Genomic DNA, 20,429 nt, shown 5'->3' with positions numbered 1-20,429 from the left:
TCCTCTCAACTATATCACCTTCTGTATTCCCAATCTTTGCACCCAGATACAGGAAGTCCTCAACCAACTCTAGTGGCTTCCCGCCTACATTCATAATCTCCTCTGGCTTCTTAATGTTCTCTACCAGATACTTCGTCTTAATTTCATTCATTTTCAGCCTCCACACTCATCAACACAGCCTCCACCTCCTGTATCAACTCCTCTGCCTCCCTCACTATGTTTGTCATCAGAACTATGTCATCAGCAAATTCAGCATCTAATATCTTTTTAGCCTTGACCCTCCTGTTCTGAACCAACACTACAGTAAAGCCAGAGTCCTAGTGTTTCTCCAATGCAAGATGCATACAATAGTCCACCATGATGATAAAAAGGTAGGGAGCTAATGTATCTCCCTGAAGCACTCTAGCCAGTATCTCAAAGAACTCCGTCATCCCATCAGATGTAATGATTTGGGCTCTGGTGTTGGTGTAGAGCAGTGATATCAGGTCCACTATCTTGGAGATTCCATAAGCATGTAAGATCTTCGTCAGGTAGTGACAGTCAACAGAATCAAAGGACTTCTTAAAGTCAATGAGAAGCATATCAGCAGGGAGACTCTTTGCTCTAGCTCCCTCTAATATCCTCCTCAGCATTAGGATGTGACTGGTGGTTGATCTTCCCTCTCTGAAGCCGTTCTGGTTATCCCTGAGCTTCTTCTCCATCTCGGGCTGGATCCTGTTAAGATCCTTGACAGTGCAGTTAGGGCTCTAACCCTAGTGCTGCTAAGTACACTCTCCATGGTTTTTTTCAATGGCTGATAATACCTTACCAGCACCACTCAAGTAATGTAATTATTTAACTCATAAATGGGGCCCTAACAGGGCCAGAGCAGACCTGAGAGTGATGACAACTAAGGAGTAACTCCACATTCTCCACAGCTCCTGAACTCCCAAACTGGAGCCTTGCCACTGGATGCAGTTTATTGTCCATACCCAGGACACCATCATTCAGAGTTGATACTGCACTCAGTACTCCTGTAGGAGCCCCTACATAGACACACTAGAAGAGGAAAACTGAGGATGACATATGTTGATGCCCTAAGGACAGACACTAGTCTTTGGGAGACACAGGACATGGCAGCAATGATGAGGGACAAAGACTGCTGGAGAGAACTCATCCATGGACCTCAGGAATTTTACCCACCCTAGATAGACAGATAGATAGATAGATATATAAATGGTGACAACTGTAGACCAAGAAGTATGATATGAGGGAGGTGAGTTTGCAAAGTAATTTAGCCATTTTGATACCAACCCATCTGAGAACTCTTGGTTCTATATGAACTTTACTTTAATGTCATCTAAATTAAAATGTATCGAAAAAATTTTCTATTAATTTATGTTCCAAACCACAGCTTAATAATGATAGTTATTTCACATAATCCCTCATTATTTTCAAAATTAACTGAAACAAAAGAAATATGGTAATAAAAAGAAATAAGGTAATAAAAGAGTTAAATTCATAGAAAGAATTACTGGGGAAATTTTATCCAAAGACACTTTCAGCATGAAAACAAATAAATGGAGGCTAATATACTTAATGTAGCGAGCCTCCGAAAATGTTTATTAACTAAAGTTACACCTGCCATGAGAAGTAAAATATCAGCAGCATCAATGATCAATTGTGGACAAAATAAAATCTCATTGAGAATGGGTCTGATCATTGACAATTGACCATATTGATACCATTTCACCCTTCTTATGCATATCATTAATGCTTTTTGAGAAAAGCTTTAAAATGCTTGGAGATCTTTTGAAGTAGTTCATAATATTTATTATCTAAACGATTTAATTAGCAGTAGAAGCGGGTGTTCTGGAAGCATGGCAGTGAAACATGGGCATTAAATGCAGAGAATATGTGAAGGCAAGAATGAAATGCTGGATGTTTGTTGTATGCATGAATAACAATGGTCAAATGAACTGAAAGTAAAACTAAGCATAAGAGAAATTAGAAGCTTGCATTTTGCACCAAAAGCCTATATGAGAGTTTCTCTAAAGGTCTCTACCACAGTAAAGTTTGTTCTAATAGAATATCCATATTTAAATGTGGATAAATATTACTTCTCAGTATTAATACTGCCTCTGTAGCTAATATATAATAAGAGAAATTAGATGTAAGGTACAGGAGAGATTTCATGTATAAGCATGAAACACAATGGACACCCAGTGCTTCATTACATTGAAATGCAATGAATACAGAGGAGAAATTTACTTCCATATTTTTTACCAATGTCCAAAAGTAGTTGAATGAATTGGCTACAGGACAACTAACCATAGTGCATCCTATTATCAGCAAAGCATTGTGTACATGACTAAGACAGCTTTCAGTCAACAAGTCTACCTAGATTACAGGTGGGGAACATTTTTATATTTTGAGAAACTAGCATGCGTCAATGAATGCATAATGTTAGCATGCATGAACAATGGAGCAAATGAGGTGAAATATGGTCATTGGATACAGATGTGTGGAAGCTGGAGGGGAATTGCCATTTGACAAGACTGCATTTCAAAATATCTTTATTTTCATAAGCCTAAAAAACATTAAGTCATTCTCATTAAGCCTAGGAAACATTATCATAATCATTTTATAAAGTATAATTATTTTAAAACACTAACAAAATTTAAAACAATTCTGTTTTAGACTCCTACTGTAACTTTTTTACTGAAAATTCTTTCATTGAGTATCATCACATGATATCATCAACTCAGCAAGGCGAAGTAACAAAGCACTTCGTTAATTTTACAGTACTACACTACTTACAGTTGTAAAGGACAATAGCTTGTGATAGCTACTGACAGTGCAAAGCTCAGTCAATGAGTTACATAGTATTGGCTTTGGAAAACATAGTAGCAATAGCATATACTGATCTACTGACGTCTTAACTGATTGTCTTTTTCCCTATCCATCCCAGCCATTTGCATCCTTAAGTCACTTCAATTTCTTTTGAACTTAATTAATGATTTTACAACATAGTCATAGTTACTCTTCACATCTTACGTACCAGCTTTACTTTACTTGATTTATCTGACACATTATTTTACCAACTACTTTCATAGCAGAGAGAAAAAAACAAAACAAAGAACAAGAGGTAGACAGACGAAGAGGCAAAGAGTAAGAAATGACTTAATGTTTTCTATTATTCTCTCAAGGTTGATGACAGTCAAAACATAAAGTAACTCGGCTAAAAAAAAAAAAAGAAAAGACATGAAATGCATTGGACTAGTACTGAGAGATTGAAGTTGTTTTGAATTTTATCTGATCTATTGCTCACCTGTTAGAAAGAGCAGTAAGTCGGGTGGTTAACTTTGATTTTTTTATGTTTCTTAAAATTACAATATTTTGCAGGCAATCACTGCCATCACCATCATCTACATCAGAGATTCTCAACACTTTACTATTATGAAACATTTTGGGAAATCTTTAATCCTTCACACTCACTATTCTAAAATTTGAATTAAAAAACAGAAAATGTGATGCATGTAATATTTGAGGATGTATTCCCCAGTGTTTGCCAGCAATAAATGCTTAAATGTTGTGGTGTAGGTCTTGTGCTTATGGCTTTGGAGCACCATCTTGCAGTGTTTTAGTTGAAAGAATTGAACTGAGTACTTACTTTTTACGTTAAACCTGGTACTTACTCTAGTGGCCTCTTTAGCCAAACAGCTAAGTTACAGAGTTGTAAACAAACTAACACTGGTTGTCATGCATTGGTGATGGGGGACAAATACACATACACATGATGGGCTTCTTTCAGTTTCCATCTGCCAGACTCACTCACACTTTGGTTGGCCTGGGGCTATGGCAAAACACTCATCCAAGGTGTCACACAGTGGAACTGAACCCAGGACAATGTGGTTGGGAAGCAAACTTCTTATGACAAAACTATGCCTTCCTATTCATGAAGAATTTACATTTTTATCAAATATGTCGAAAAAATGAACAGTCTTGCACACACACACACATACAGTGGGCTTCTTTTAGTTTCCGTCTATCAAATCCACTCACAAGGTTTTGGTGGGCCTGAGGCTATAGCAGAAAACATTTGTCCAAGGGGTCATGCAGTGGGACTGAACTTAGAACTATGTGGTTGGGAGGCAAACTTCTTACTACACAGCCACACCTGCATGACTTAAGGAGGAAGGACGATTGTAATTAACTAAATTTTAATTTGAGATGGGTTAGGGTTAGTTTCTTTCTGTTTAGTAAACTGTGTGGAGCTGCTTTTAATGATAGAAACTGATCATGACCATATAAGTACCTAAAAAAAATAGACTATAGGCACAGGAGTGGCTGTGGGGTAAGTAGCTTGCTTACCAACCACATGGTTCTGGGTTCAGTCCCACTGCATGGCACCTTGGGCAAGTGTCTTCTACTATAGCCTCGGGCCGACCAAAGCCTTGTGAGTGGATTTGGTAGACGGAAACTGAAAGAAACCCGTCGTATATATGTATATATAGATATATGTTTGTGTGTCTGTGTTTGTCTCCCCCAACTTTGCTTGACAACCGAGGCTGGTGTGTTTACGTCCCCGTAACTTAGCGGTTCGGCAAAAAGAGACCCATAGAATAAGTACTAGGCTCACAAAGAATAAGTCCTGGGGTCGATTTGCTCGACTAAAAGTGGTGCCCCAGCATGGCCGCAGTCAAATGACTGAAACAAGTAAAAGAGTAAAAGAGTATTGTAGAATTCTGAAAGGCACATTTTGTGTGTGTGTGTGTCTTTGTGTTTGTCCCACACCACTGCTTGACAACTGGTGCTGTTGTGTTTATGTCCCAATAACTTAGCAGTTTGGCAAAAGAGATTGATAGAATAAGTACCAGGCTTTAAAACAAAAGTACTGGGGTCAACCCATTTGACTAAAATCCCTCAAGGCGGTGCCCAGCACTAAAAACATGTAAAATATAAAAAGTGCTAAGTATTTTATTTAGATAATAGACTTTATCTTTGTCCACAATAATTTCAAGGGGGACATAAACACTACTGTTAACAGTAGTGTATGTTTTATTGTCGTTAGATTCTGTGACACTTTTTGAGGAGTATGTCAGCTGAAGTCAAGACGAGATCAAGTGTTCTTTTATTGAAAGTCTTTAATGCAGCAATAAAATGATAAAAATTCTGAGTGTTTATTTAAGAGTTTGAATATGGTAATGAATATTATGGAATTTCCCCCTGAAACAAATTTCAGTTTCTAAACAGACATAATTCCTTCTTACATTGTTTTCTTTTCATATTGTCTTATCCAGATGAGTTTTTAAGAGTATAATTCTGTTTTACAGTTGAGTTGAGTCAGAATAAGATGTTGTGATGTTATCAATATCGTCTAACAAGATAAAGCGGTGAGTTGGCAGAATCATTAGCATGCCAGACAAAATGCTTAGCAGCATTTCATCCATCTTTGTGTTCTGAATTCAAATTCCACCAAGGTTGACTTTGCCTTTTATCCTTCCAGGGTCAACAAAATAAGTACCAGTTGAGCAATGGGGCTGATGTAATTGACTTACCTCTTCCCCAAAATTGCTGACCTTGTGCCAAAACTTGACACCAATAATTTTTAATAGAATATATTATAACATCTATAATGAGGTTGTCTGTTGATATCGACTCAAATATCTTTTCACAATATCTCCCTTTTAAGTGGCAAAAACACATCTTTTGATATTTGCACTCATTCTTTCCATTCTTTTGCCTGTGTCCAATATTATTGCAATGTGAATCTTAGTATTACTGGATGATATAAAATACATATTGTTACATTGGTGGAGGTGCAATGGCCCAGTGGTTAGGGCAGTGGACTCGTGGTCGTAGGATCGCAGTTTCGATTCCCAGACCGGGGTTTGTGAGTGTTTATTGAGCGAAAACACCTAAAAGCTCCACGAGGCTCCGGCAGGCGATGGTGATGAACCCTGCTGTACTCTTTCACCACAACTTTCTCTCACTCTTTCTTCATATTTTTGTTGTACCTGTAATTCAAAGGGTCAGCCTTGTCACACTCTGTGTCACGCTGAATCTCCCCGAGAACTACGTTGAGGGTACACATGTCTGTGGAGTGCTCAGCAACTTGTACATTAATTTCACAAGCAGGCTGTTCCGTTGATCGGATTAACTGGAACCCTCGACGGAGTGCCAACCACCATTGTTACATTGAATTAAATAACTTTTGGAATATGTTACCATTTAGAAAATGTACATTCATTAGTGTGTTGCTTGGCTCTCTCTCTTTGAACCCATCATGTTGTAAGGTGGATTCAATTAAATCATAACCATTCAACATAATGACTATTACAGGTTGGCAACAGGAAGGTCATTTTTGACCACAAAATGTTATCTCAAATAAGTATCAATCCAACCCATGCCAGCATGGAAACACATACATAAAACAAATGAATGAACCAGAGCTACTGCAATCAGATATTTTGCTTCTTTCTATGATTTCACATCTGTCATTATTGTTCTTTTCAAATATTTAAATTCATCAATTTGTTTTGTGTATATTCCTTGTCATTTCAGTTGAATTTACTATTTTCCTTTCCTTTTTACTAGTTCTCATTATTCCTGCTTTTACCACCACTTTCCATTCTATATCTTTCTGCAAGTCCCTTCAAAGTATATTGTTAGATTCACAAGTTCTTTTTCATCTTCGTCCTTTGTCCTATTATTTATACATTCATAGAATTCAACAATATTTGCATTATTTAAGTTTAATTTTTAAATATGTTTACTAAAATCTGCCTTAATGCTGAAAACAAAGAAAAACATTAAGGTTGTAGATTACTTTCAGTTTTTGGTTATCCTGAACAGTGCCTTTTTTTTTACATTTTTTTCTATAAAATAAGCTTAACTTGCCATTAACTAGTTTAACAAAAACGTTCATTTCACTCACTGACCATATGTTACTGCCTGTGGTGTGTACAACAGAATCAAAGATATTACTGCAGAATGATTTGGAAATGTTAGGAATCTTTCAGATGAGATACCTTCATTCAATCCCCAAAGTATTTAGGTTTCACCATCTGCAGAATGACAACATTTTTAATAAGTTCTCTGTGCTAGCCCACTGATTCTGAATTAATTCAGAAATATCAGTCACACAGTACAGCCATGTGAACTGGACAGATCAATGAAAGCTGCCAGAGGAATGGAAATTATGCAAAAAGCACTGCAAAAGACCAGACTGAAATAATCCAAAAGATCTAGCAAAACTAAAGGTAAGCATTAAAAATGTTCAGAAACAGGCAAAAGAAAAAAAAAATAGTAGACATGAAAGGAAGCTGTTCAGAAGTGAAGTGGGTCTGTGATCTGAAGTTGAGTTTCTAATCCCTTATCTTAACAAATCCTGTTGGCTAAACAGTCAGTCTTGAATGTTGAGGATTAACAGCTTTGTGTTAAACGTAAGCTTTTATGTGCAAGCCAATGTAAGAGTAGTTGCAAATTCATATATTAATTTTTGTCATTGTTAGTGGTTTTTGTTACTATAACACTCAAAAAGTTACAACTTCTTAATGAAAACAAAGAGGCACAGGTATGGCTATTTGGTTAAAAAAGTTCAATTCTCAACCACATGGTTCGATAGACAGAAACTGAAAGAAGCTAGCTGTATGTGTGTATACATTATATATATATATATATATATATATATATATATATATATATAAATGTACGTGTGTGTGTTTCTTTGTATTAACATTGTGAAATAGATGTAAACAAGCATCACCAACATACAAGTGGTGTCATTTGTTTCCAAATATGTCTGGCCATAGGGAAATATTACCTTGCATGGAAATGAGTGAATATTGATAAAAAGAAGAGCATCTAATCATAAAAACTGCTTCAATGAATTCCATTCAGCTGATGCAAGCATGGAAAGGGGACATTAAAACAATGATGATGATGATGACATTTCTATATTTACCTCAAAAAGTTGTTTTGTCAGTAAATGTAAATATCACATCTCTTAACCTGCTCTGTACAACTTTACTACAGATATTTGTCAAATCAAAAAAGTGTGTGTGTATGTTATAAAAATACAAAATTTTGATTTTTTTTAAATCAGTTTTCTTTTTATTAATAGTAATATTATTGTAAATATTAAGTTTTACATTAATTTTTTTTCCCATGTGTTCATTGCAGGAGCAGTTATTACAGAAGTAGGTTGCTGCTAACAACTCAACAGTGAAATAGGAACAGACTTTGTTTTATGTCATTCAGAAATAACAGAGACTGGATTTATGTGCCATGTTCAGAAGTACCATTCAATGGCTGTAGTAAAACTAACAGTAGTAAGATTTGAACTCATGACCATCTAGTCTGTAGTCTAGCAGCTGAAATTCACAGCCACTGTTCCTCTTTGACATGAAAATGAATAAATAAAATACAAAAAAAAAAATAATTGATTTAACTGAAACGGAATAAAGTGCTGTCGCTTTCAAGTCTCATGTGAGATACACCCCACAACATTATCCAGTTTGGATAGATAGCAAAGCAAAATACTGGATATGTCCAACAAGAGAGCAGTGAATAGTCTAGAATACTTAATAAAACAGTATCTTTAAGCAAAGACCAAGCATTAATAAATATATCAATCACAGAATCTGGTCTCTGCTCATCTATTACTGAAACAATAGAAGCCAAATATATGAGGACAGGTGGTGAGACTAGTAGCAATAACACTGACTGCAAACACCGGAGCAACCTGTGAAAGACAAATTGAAATGAATTAGTGAGTACAAACACAGAGTAAATGGAAAATAATGAGAATCATAGCAAAAGTGCCTCGTTTGACATGCACATTCAATATGTCCCGATATGACCACAGTCAATAATATCGATTTTAACATTTATTTTATTGACTTCGGAAACATAAAAGCGAAGTCAACACAGAGAGAATAGTCATAATCAAAAATCAGAACGTATTCTACCAAATCTGCCATCTGATACATACACTCACATGTCCTCTCATATGTAAGATTTAAAAACAAACTTAGTATGAAGATGAGTATTAAAAAACAAATACTTTGTTATTGTTAAACCTTTTGATACCTAAATTCAATCTGATATAACCCTAATCCTTTGGCATATCAGGCCAAAATATTCTACCTATTTTATGTTCAGACTGGCCAGATCCAGCCTCTCACACTTACCCTACAATGTCATTCTTAAAATAAACAATCACATTCATCTAAATGTCAAAGCTATAAGATAATGTATGATTAATTCAAAACAATGTGAATAAATAAGAGTTACACTTAATAGAGTAATATGAATGCTGAAGAGTTAAAGCGAATTTGCCATTTTTCTTTTTATTTTATCATTTTATTATTTTTATTTTACAGTTTAAATTTCTTCAACTGCATAACAAAACTTGTTCTTTTCTTTTAAAAAATTGAAGGAATAAAATTCAATTCCCAAAAATGCTCTTACATTTTTGTTACTAATTTTCAATTATGATATGTAATCTGGCAATAGTTTACAAGAACTATGTATGTTATCATTCTACAAGCATCCAAGTATTAGAAAAGGCTGAACTGTTATCTAAGAAGTTTTGATACTGCAAGGGAGGTAACTCTTACTAACTAGCTAAACTAGAATGAATAATACTGGATAACTTGACAATTATGTTATACAATTATTAACTTCCTGTAAACAAATTTTGTCTCATACAGTGCTATCAATACATGGAGATAGCCTAGGTGGACAAATAGCAATAGTAAGATGACCTGGGGCTAAACAACAATACCTGTACTATATACCATATAAATAATATTTTGTGATATAATCTATATTATTATTCTATCTTCAGTTAATTTTGGAACATTGTGTATAGTATTTTTGAATTTTTAAATTAAACTTCCACAAAGACATGTAACACAAGGGAATGATATCTGAATATAAATATACATATTATATTCACTGAGGGTTGGGGGTGACGATTCTTCAAGTGGTAATGCAATAACTATTCTACATCACGAAACTGAATTCCCAATTTCGTTGTAGTATCAGTGAGAATTCCACTATCTTTACAATCGAATTTCAATCACTTTGTTGTAAAATTGACTGTTTCCAGCTGTCATTCCATGCAATATAACTGATTTTTTTCTAAAGGAATGACATGCATTATGCAAGCATCTCTTTCCAGGGTGTCTTATCTGCAAACATCTTAGTCTTCAATCACATAATATGGCAACTGTGATTGACTAATTGCTTTATCAAGGCCATTACTCTCCTATGACAATGTTGCTGATTGAAATATGTCTTCCACTAAAACGCAGAAACAAGATTTATAAAAAAATCTTTGTTTTTTTATAGATTAACTCTTTAGCATTTAAAACTTGCCATATCTAGCCAAAATATTGTTTTAGGTTTAAACCGGCCAGATTCAGCCTCTAATACCTACTTTAGAATGGCATTCTAAAAACAGTCACATCATTGAAATCTTGAGGTTACAAGATAATGCATAATTAATTCTAAACAAAGTGAAAATAATAAGCATTGTATTTGATAGAATAGTATGAATACTAAAGGGTTAATGGGGGAACAATCAGTTTTGAGATATATGTGTAATATTTCATAAATTATTGAGTATGAGTAATGTTGTCCCCCATGTGTTGTTACATGAAACAAAAACTAGATATATAGTGGCCTCTCCTTTCATATGGATAAGAAGTTGATCTGATGCATGTAACTTCAACCGAAAAAGACAGACAATCGAGGGTAAACTGAGACACATTCAATTAAGTTCACTACTAAGTGAATGAACAAAGCAGCAATACATATGAACTCACAACCCCAAAATTGCTAGTCAAATACTATATTTAGATGGAAGTTCCAAGAGTCAATGAGGGAACCTCTATAAAATGATATGGACCATGAAAAGAACCGCTTGACAGTCAAATCTTTCTTATATCATATCATCATCATCATCGTCGTTTAACGTCTGCTTTCCATGCTAGCATGGGTTGGACGATTTGACTGAGGACAGGTGGACCAGGAGGCGACACCAGGCTCCAATCTGATTAGGCAGAGTTTCTACAGCTGGATGCCCTTCCTAATGCCAACCACTCCAGGAGTATAGTGACAACCACCCCAGGAGTGTAGTGCCAACCACTCCGGGAGTGTACATTTTAATAAAGGATGATTAAGATAATGTAGTTCAAGAAAGATTAGCCATAGATGGAATACTGTTGACCATGGATGTGCTCCAATCAGGGCTGATTTGTAGTTAAATAACAATGAAAAGATTGTGCCAGATAATACTCTTGCTGTTCAAACACAGGATTCTGAGAGAAAATTGAAGTACTTACTTATTTGACACAGGTTGTACAATGACTGAAACTGGAATAATTGTAGCAGCAAGGAAAAATGCCAGAGATATGTTCATTAATGCAATTGAAAAAAGAACAAGGGATTGAAAGATGAGAGTGACACATTTTAACAGTGGCCAATCAACTTGGAAACCATTATCAAATTCATGTGGTTTTCTGAAAGAAAAAAATAAATATAAATAAACTTAAATTAAAATGTCTAAAAATTAGTTTAACATTTTAATGGACAATATTCTGTTACATGTAAATAAACACATATAGTTAATGTCAAAAACATTATTTGCACACAAAAGGTATTTACAAGAATAGTAATAGCAAGTAATATTTCAGTATATGTAGTTAAGTAGTAAGGTAATATGATATTCTCCTTGTGGAAATAATATTAAATAATATTACTATACATGGGAACAGGTGAGAATTGGCAAGAGGAAGAGTGTCTGGCTGTTGAAAATATGCCTCAATGAATTTTGTGACACAGACAAGATTGGAAAATTGGACATTAAAACAATGGTGATAATGACATGTAGCTCGCTAGGTCACTGGAGCATCAGCAAAAATCTTCCTATTTATGTAGTGTTATGTAGCATAACTGACATAAAGTACTAAAACTGTTGTGTGAACGCCCTCAGGCGATAAGTAGACTAGTCTAATACATATAAATAGCTAGACGAGAAGCGTCGCATAGAGCGAGCCAGAGCCGTCAGTAGACGTCAAGTTCTGTAGAGTCAGGTTGTCGGAAGTGAGAGTTGAGTAGAGGTCATCTGCACGTGCGATATAACAAAACCTAAAAGGCGGATGGATTCAGCACTGCAAAAAGCAAGTAACAATGCCTTCTTCAAAAACATGAGTATTCTAAGGACTTGGCTGACAGTGATATTTAGTAATAAATATGTGCATATTATCCTCATTTTTACATGATTTTCTATGTAAGCATGGACTAGAGAGGTCTTATCCATAGTAGTCTGGCTTCAGTCTCCTGAGATCAGCTTTCACTATGCGAAGCTTCTCTCCCTGTTATATATGCATGAATGCAGACGTAGCAGATAACATCTAGCCTTTGGCCGCATCTTTGGACCCTGTTGTGTCCACCACTCTGATTGGTTGGTCTTGGCACATTTTTGTATCTTGTTCTATTTCACGCCAGGGTGCAAACCAACCAACCGCAGCCTTCTGATGGGGTCACATGGAACAGTTTTCTGAACCCCTGTTTGAGCCGATTATTTCTAAGCACTATGTCACAAATAAATAAATTGTTGCTATTATCAAAAAATATTTATGTGGAATTGGTTTAAAAGAAAAATTTGTGTGTGTGTGTGTTTGTGCACATTGATGTGTGTGTGTGTGTGTGTGTGTGTGTGTGTGTGTCTCTCTCTTTGGAGTGAGGGATGCATGAGAAATCCATGACCAAGCTAATTTAAAAATTGATGCTACATAAACAAATTTTATCATATGATAAATGAGTTCAAAATATAAATATATATAAAATCTGAAAACTTTTTCTTCCTATCTACTTTTCATCGAAAACATTGAAATTTTCCAAAGTTTGTCACAAACTTACTTAGAAATGAATCGCGGAAAGAAAAGCCAGGCAGAGAATAATGCCATGAGTCCATATGTAATAGCCTCATCTGTTGGTATCTTCAAATGACGTGCATGGCTATTGAATACATCAGGTAAATAATATGTCATTAAACCAACGAGGAAACTTAAGATAATCATTGGTATGATGGACAGTAAATCTCGAGACTTATCTTCCAGCTGAAAGATAATAAATTTTACAAATATTAGCAATTTTTTAAACACCTTCAAAATTTTCACTGAATACATTTTGGAAAGATTTATTAATAACAGATTATTTAGATAAATGTAAAAGTTGATTTTTTAAAAACTTTTTGTACTGAATTAGGTCATTCTATTCGTTATATTTGTATGGGTGTAATGACGCCACAAATGATCAACTCTTGCAAGTTGATACTGCAGCAAAGACATGAGCATGGAGAAAGTTCTGGAAGGCAATGTTCTGGGATGGAAGGCCTAAGTATAGTGGTCAGTGCAGGCCACAGGAGGGGCTTAATAACAACTTATGTGATGAGAGGTAGAGGGAGAGACAGGTGAGTCTGGATTGTCTAAGTTGAGATGTCATGAGACCAGCCAATTCGAAGAAGCCCCTCTCTCCCTCTCTCTCTTTCGGAGAGGCACAAGCACATACACAGACATATACACACATGGCAGTAACTTCCGCCTACCAAATTCAATCACAAAGCTTCGGTCGGCTCAAGGTTATAGCAGAAGATACTTGCCCAAGGTGCCACGCGAGAGATTGTTATACTAACAACAGAAAACTGTGGAGAAAAAAGAGAGCATGCCAGTGGGTCAGAAGCTGGAGCATGTCTGGGAGTGACTTAATACCAATCAGTCAAGTATACTTTCTCCATATACAGTCTAAAATGTTTATATATACAACGATAGCAAAGTTCTGTATATGAAAGTAATTATACTCCAATATGAGGTTAACTTTTTGTGTCAGTAATTGTTAGAGGCTAAAGTATTTTCTAGCTCCAAAGAGAAGAGCCAATCTTCTGAGACGTGACCCTATGTACATTTGGTTTCATTTTTATATATTCAAATTAACCAAATTATATATTTGTATGTAAATACTATCTTATATCTTTTATCTTTTATTTGTTTCAGTGATCAGACTGCGGCCATGCTGGGGCACCACTCTGAAGAATTTTTAGTTGAATGAATTGACCTCAGTACTTGTTTTTTTTTTATAAGCCTGGTACTTATTCTATTAGTCTCTTCTACTGAACTGCTAAGTTATGGGGAACATAAACACACCAACACCTGTTATCAAGCAGGACAAACACAGACATAAAGACACATACATGTGGTTGGGAAGCAAGCTTCTTACCACACAATCACACCAATAATGCAAAAAGACTTGCAATGGAAGTCTTTTGTTTCCACTCCAACTGATGTTAGAGTGGATTTGATCTCTGATATCAAGTCGTTGTGCTAAACCAGCTATTACAGTTATTACCCAAAACAGTTCTTGCTACTTACCTCATCTGGGTCATTTTTCAAACTGTCATCAACTTCAATATCATTTACATCTTTAGATAATTTTTCCAACGGATCTTCTTCTTTCTTCTCACAAGAAATCTCTTGAGTTTTCTTTGACTGACTTACTTCATTGTCATCTTTCTCTATTTCATTTTCTTGCTTCTCTGTTTCATGTTCTTTTTCATCTTTTTCTTGCTTGGAAGAATTTAAATCACTTTTTTGTGGCTTCTTTTCATTTTTGTCTTTTGGCTTTTCAGAACCAATCCACAAAGAAATGGCATGAAATGTGTTAAGGTGGATGTATCTTTCAAATCATTCTTATGTATATTTGGGCAAATTATGACAGAAGACAAAAAAAAAAATCACATCAATGATGAATATGATAATGATGATGATGATGATGATGTGATGTTTATCTGAATAAAAATGGCCTTCCAGTGATCATGTTTACCAAAATCAAGTGGAGAAGAAAGTATAATAACATACAAAAAAATACTCTTAGCTTCTTCCTTGTAACCTATGCCTACTTGAATCCTGCCAAAGGAGATCTTAGGAGGAAGACAGGACTTTGTATATAAATACAACACTGTGAGAAATTGACAAATACACCATACATATTTCCAACTGATGCATTTACAACCTGAGGCTAGGTGGGCATGAAAGGAAGCAGCAAACCTTGTTAAGTGAAGATAGAGTAATGGGGAGTTGTATAAAGAAGATAGAGCAATGGGGAGCTGTATGAGATAGAGTGAAGATAGAGTAATGGGGAGTTGTATAGAGAAGAGGTCTGACAGGATTCTGACAGCAGCTGACATTGTCAAAGTGGAATTAATGATGATGATGGTAATCATCATCATCATCATCGTTTAACGTCCGCTTTCCATGCTAGCATGGGTTGGACGATTTGACTGAGGACTGGTGAAACCGGATGGCAACACCAGGCTCCAGTCTGATTTGGCAGAGTTTCTACAGCTGGATGCCCTTCCTAACGCCAACCACTCAGAGAGTGTAGTGGGTGCTTTTACGTGTCACCCGCACGAAAACGGCCACGCTCGAAATGGTGTCTTTTATGTGCCACCCGCACAAGCCAGTCCAGGGGCACTGGCAACGATCTCGCTCGAAAATCCTACAGGAGCCAGTCAGGCGGTACTGGCAACGGCCACGCTCAAAATGGTGCATCTCATGTGCCACCCGCACAAGAACCAGTCCAGGGGCACTGGCAACGATCTTACTTGGCTTGCCGGGTCTTCTCACGCACAGCCCATTTCCAAAGGTCTCGGTCCGTAGTCATCGCCTCGGTAATAACAAGAGAAATCAAACATCAGCAATCACTAAAGGCATAACAAATTTAGAAATGGTTTTTCAACTTATTCTACAAGTTTGCTTTTTCAAAATAGGTTTCTCAATATTTATACTGAGTAAATAATTAACAGTGATGTCAATTATAAATTTGAATAGATACGAGGGTGGATGTGAAGCAGCTGTGACAGCAAGAGCAAGACTTGGCTGGGTGAAGTTCAGGGAATGTGGAGCGTTGTTATATGGGAAAAGGTTCTCATTGAAGACAAAAGGAAAGGTCTATAGGAGTTGTGTGGGAGCTGCAATACTGTATGGGAGTGAGACATGGTGTTTGAGGGAGAGAGAGATGGCAATTTTGAGAAGGACTGAGAGAGCAATGGTGAGAGAAGTGTGTGGCATGAGGCTGTTTGATAAGAGGAGGACTGAGGGCTTGATGGGGATGCTGGGGTTGGAGGAATCAGTGTAATGGCTGGCAAGGGTGAATGGAGTGCAGTGGTATGGGCATGTGTTGAGAAGGGATGCGAAGCATGTTCTGAAGAGGGTGCTAGACTTTGAGGTAAATGGACAGCAAAAACGAGATAGACTGAGGAAAATGTGGAGGGGACAGGTGGAGGAGGAGATTGGGAGGGTTGGCTTCAAAAGGGAGGTGCCCAAAACTGGGCAAGATGGTGAGACGGTGTGAGGGCAGTTACTATGGCATTGAGGTAGATCCAGTCACCTCTGTTGACGAGGATAAAACCCGGATTCAAAATGTTAGATGATGATGTTTCCTTTTCAACTAAAAATTTTACATCTTAATACAAATCTTAGCTACAATCCCCTTAACTCGGTCACAAAGAACCTAAGTAGAAAGAGTACCTATTCTTCAGACTAATGTCAATAAAACATAAAAATGTTAAATACCAAGATATGTTGTGACAGCCAAAAATACATGAAAAATAAATGAGCTAATATATTGGCCTAACATTTTAGTGAAAGTAAGTATACAAGATCATTCTCAGCTAAGATTCAAATTTTAAAGAAGTTTTTCTTTTTTGTAGCTTGTACAGAAGCATCAAGTAAGCTTTGTCTCTAAAAGGATGATAATAGAATTGGAGGAACACTATGGAAAACTTGAAAACATATTGTTAAAAATAATGTAAAAGGTTAGCAGAAAAAATGTAATCTAAAAGAAGAATCAAACCCATTCTGTGTAGAAAAACAGACAAAACTGTTAGTGATGATAATTAACCTGATATTAAAAACTTATGCTTTATCCAAGTTTTTTCAGTCACTTTTGAATAAAGGGTGGTGAAAAGGATATTTTGATCAAACCAGCAGCTGTCATTAAACTGAAAGGTGGCATATACAATCCGATGGAGATATACCGGTTGGTAGCAGGCATTAAGTAAAAGAAGAAGGATTGATGGAATCTCTCAAGAAGGTTGTTGAGACTACGGAATATGCCTTCCACAATCCTGTAAAAATAAACAAAAACAATAGCAATTCATGGCAGTTAAGGTTTGAACATTCAGGAGGTGTTTTCACCCTACAAAAATAGTTATTTTCCTCAAATACATCTTACTCATTTTAACACCTGCTTTTCCATGCTTGCATGTCTCAGACAGAATTCATTGAAATACATTTTCAAAGTCAGATACCCTTTCTGTTGCCAACCCTCATCTGTTTCCATATAAAATAACATTTCCCTATGGTATGTTATTTCATGTACGACTAAAAATGAACCACATTAATTTCATGGTATTCATTTACAACCATTGCATAATGTCAGAACAAGCATACACACAGACATGTATGTACATATAGATATATACATATATATATATATACACACACACATATATATATATATATATATATATATATATATATATATATATATATATGTAAACATCCAATGATGAGAATGAGCGCTCAACATCATATTGGTGGATAACGATTCTTTAATTGTGTATTAAGGTTTGGTTTCATGTTAAGGAATACCTCAGAAATTATCAGGCATATCTCATAGAAAACATCGGTGTTTATCTCCATTTTGGATTAAAACACAGAAAGTCATACACGCATACACACACAATGGGCTTTTCTCAGTTTCTTATTTCTTTACTGCCCACAAGGGGCTACACACAGAGGGGACAAACAAGGACAGACAAACGTATTAAGTCTATTATACTGACCCCAGTGCATAACTGGTACTTATTTAATCTACCCCAAAAGGATGAAAGGCAAAGTCGATCTCGGTGGAATTTGAACTCAGAACAGCATTTCACCCGGCATGCTAATGTTTCTGCTAGCTCGCCGCCTTATCTCAGTTTCTGTCGGCCTAATCCACTCACAAGGTTTTGACCAGCCCAGAGCTGTAGTAGAAGACACTTGCCCAAGATACCATGCAGTGGGAGAAAACCTGAAACCATATGGTTAAGAAAACAAGCTTCTTAACTATATGGCCACACTTGCATCTATCAAATATATGTACTCTCATCAAATAAAAAGTAAAGGGTAAGGGTAGAGACTGTCTTCGGTCATGAATGACCATGAGATTGCACCTAGAAAGTACCCCTCCAAGGTACAAGTCTAGGCAAGGTTGTTTTTATGGAAGATCAACAGTTGCCCATGCATACCAGCCTCCCCTCTCCACACCACCAATGTTATCCAAGGGTTAGGGTTAGGGCCAATACAGCATGGCACCTATGACGTTGCGTTTCATTTCTATAGCTGAGTGAACTGGAGTAATGTGAAACAAAATGTCTTGCTCAACACACAGCCTGGACCGGGAATCAAACTCACAACCACATGATTGTAAGCCCGATGCTCTAATCACTGAGCCATGCACCTTCAAATGCATATAAGACAAACATGTTGAGAATATACAAGAGCAAGGCAGAGGCATAGCAAGAGGGAAACAGTTGCTCCTGTTTCATGCCTGATATTTAAAATGTGAGTGCCAAAAGAGTGTTTGCCCCACAAATGTTGAGAATCATTGTTACACAACTGAAGTGTGGTAAAAAGTGACATGATTTCATAGTAACTGCTTGCAACCAGGTTTTAGAACAAGTATCACCTAAAAAGGTTGGCATCAGGAAGGAGCATCTGATCAAAAGCACTTTCTCACTAAGTCTCATGTAACTTGTGTCACAATGGAAAAGTAGACATGAGAATAATGAACTAAAAGCAGGTGAATGAAAGAAAATTATGAATAAGGCTGTTAAATCTATTTTAAAATGGAAAGAACATTGGCAAAGAATAAAGACAATTTGAATAGATCAACATTGCAGGCCTCTCAACATAAAAATTCAACCATGGAAAAAATGAATGAGGCTGATGATTTAATAAAACTACTTACCGACCAGTTACCATTAAATCTGATGTTTTCTGCCCAAATGCTCGTGATACACCTTGAAGAGTGACAGCTTCAATATGGTAGCGATGAAATAGGCCATGGTTCCCAGAAGGAGATCCAGATGCTTGAGTTTTCATCATACGCAGCATAGTCAGTAATGAATGTTTGAATCCATTTAGTGAATCCGGATCATAATAGTCATACTGTGAACAACAAAGAATATTACAAGATTAAATCTATGGAAATTCAGCAAAGAAAGAATACTTGCCAGAAAAATAAAGATAGTCATTGACTAATGTATTACTCTAACTAAATATTTCTAATTAACTTTTTATGGCCAAACCATTAAAATAATGTCAGTCATTAACTAACAGCGCTTTTATTCCCACTCCATATTTATTTCTAAACTTACCTGAAAAGTAAGCATAGTAAATATGTCTCACAAATGATATTAACTTTCTTTTTCGCCAACACGGACTATCCTAGAGATAATAGGGTTATTTTTTCCCTTTTAATTTTTTCTTTTTTTGACTATTCCATAGAACAGAGTTAGTAAAGTTTGCAGCACTCGAAATCTTGCCAAAGAATATAGAAATTCTATAGTCATTTGTAAAATGTCATTAATATATTTAGTCTGAACATAATCATTAATAGACTTAGTTTATGTGAACATACTTTGTCTTCCTATGCCGTCAGGTTCAATATACTGTTTCATATGCTCTTTTTATTAAGGTTTAGGCAATTTATAGATACATGGCTTGAATACAACAAGAGGATCTAAGAAGATTTGAAATTGTGATAATCTATTTTCTGATAAAATCCTCTCATAATTTGGGTGTTAAGCCAAAGCAATTTTCATAGCAAGACTGGATTATATTATATGTTGTATGGTGTAATATATGATTAAATAGATTAATGAATTAATCGTATGACTGAATTCAGTTTACCATAAAAAGAAATATTATAAGAGATATGGTTCGGGTTGACCAGTGGATTGAAATCTTCCCCTGTCAAAAACTGTGCAACGAATTTTATTCACTAATTTCCAGACATTAAAAAGATTCATGTACAGGCTTCATCTAGACAACACATGTGACATGCTTAGTTTTTAGGATGAGCTACAAAATGTGGGTTTTCCACAGCATAAACTTTATCTTCTGTATTTCTATTTACACTAGGCTTTGATTGATCTATTTTCTAATTAATTAATAAATTAATTAAAGACAGACAGACCGAAAGACAGATATTTTGCATAAGTTTCAGATTAAGAAGTTTTGTGTCTATAAGTAAGTTTCTAATGTTTGTTATTTTTATCCCATAAGGTTGTGGTATAGTCAATAAGAGCATTGAAACTATATTAGGAAAAA

The 20,429-nt window shown here is 35.8% G+C and overlaps 1 protein-coding gene across 3 annotated transcripts in view; it reads right to left on the bottom strand.

Annotated features, from left to right (window-relative positions):
* Positions 1–8,068: 8,068 nt before the first annotated feature.
* Positions 8,069–20,429, bottom strand: part of LOC106870185 (GPI-anchor transamidase component GPAA1) — a 42,480-nt gene continuing 30,119 nt past the window's right edge. For all 3 annotated transcript variants that reach the window (XM_089348982.1, XM_089348984.1, XM_089348983.1), the window contains 6 exons: positions 19,066–19,265; positions 17,026–17,179; positions 14,424–14,702; positions 12,916–13,115; positions 11,337–11,513; positions 8,069–8,728 (listed from right to left, as the gene is read on the bottom strand). In XM_089348982.1, the coding sequence (XP_089205108.1) occupies positions 8,431–8,728; positions 11,337–11,513; positions 12,916–13,115; positions 14,424–14,702; positions 17,026–17,179; positions 19,066–19,265 (1,308 nt within the window). In that variant the 3' untranslated portion in view covers positions 8,069–8,430. The remainder of the gene's footprint in view (positions 8,729–11,336; positions 11,514–12,915; positions 13,116–14,423; positions 14,703–17,025; positions 17,180–19,065; positions 19,266–20,429) is intronic.

Source organism: Octopus bimaculoides, chromosome 3 (genome assembly GCF_046866305.1).
Source record: "Octopus bimaculoides isolate indiv1 chromosome 3, ASM4686630v1, whole genome shotgun sequence".
Classification (NCBI taxonomy): Eukaryota; Metazoa; Mollusca; class Cephalopoda; order Octopoda; family Octopodidae; genus Octopus; species Octopus bimaculoides.
The sequence above is the reverse complement of the archived record's forward strand: the minus strand, read 5'-3'. Positions and strand labels throughout refer to the sequence as shown.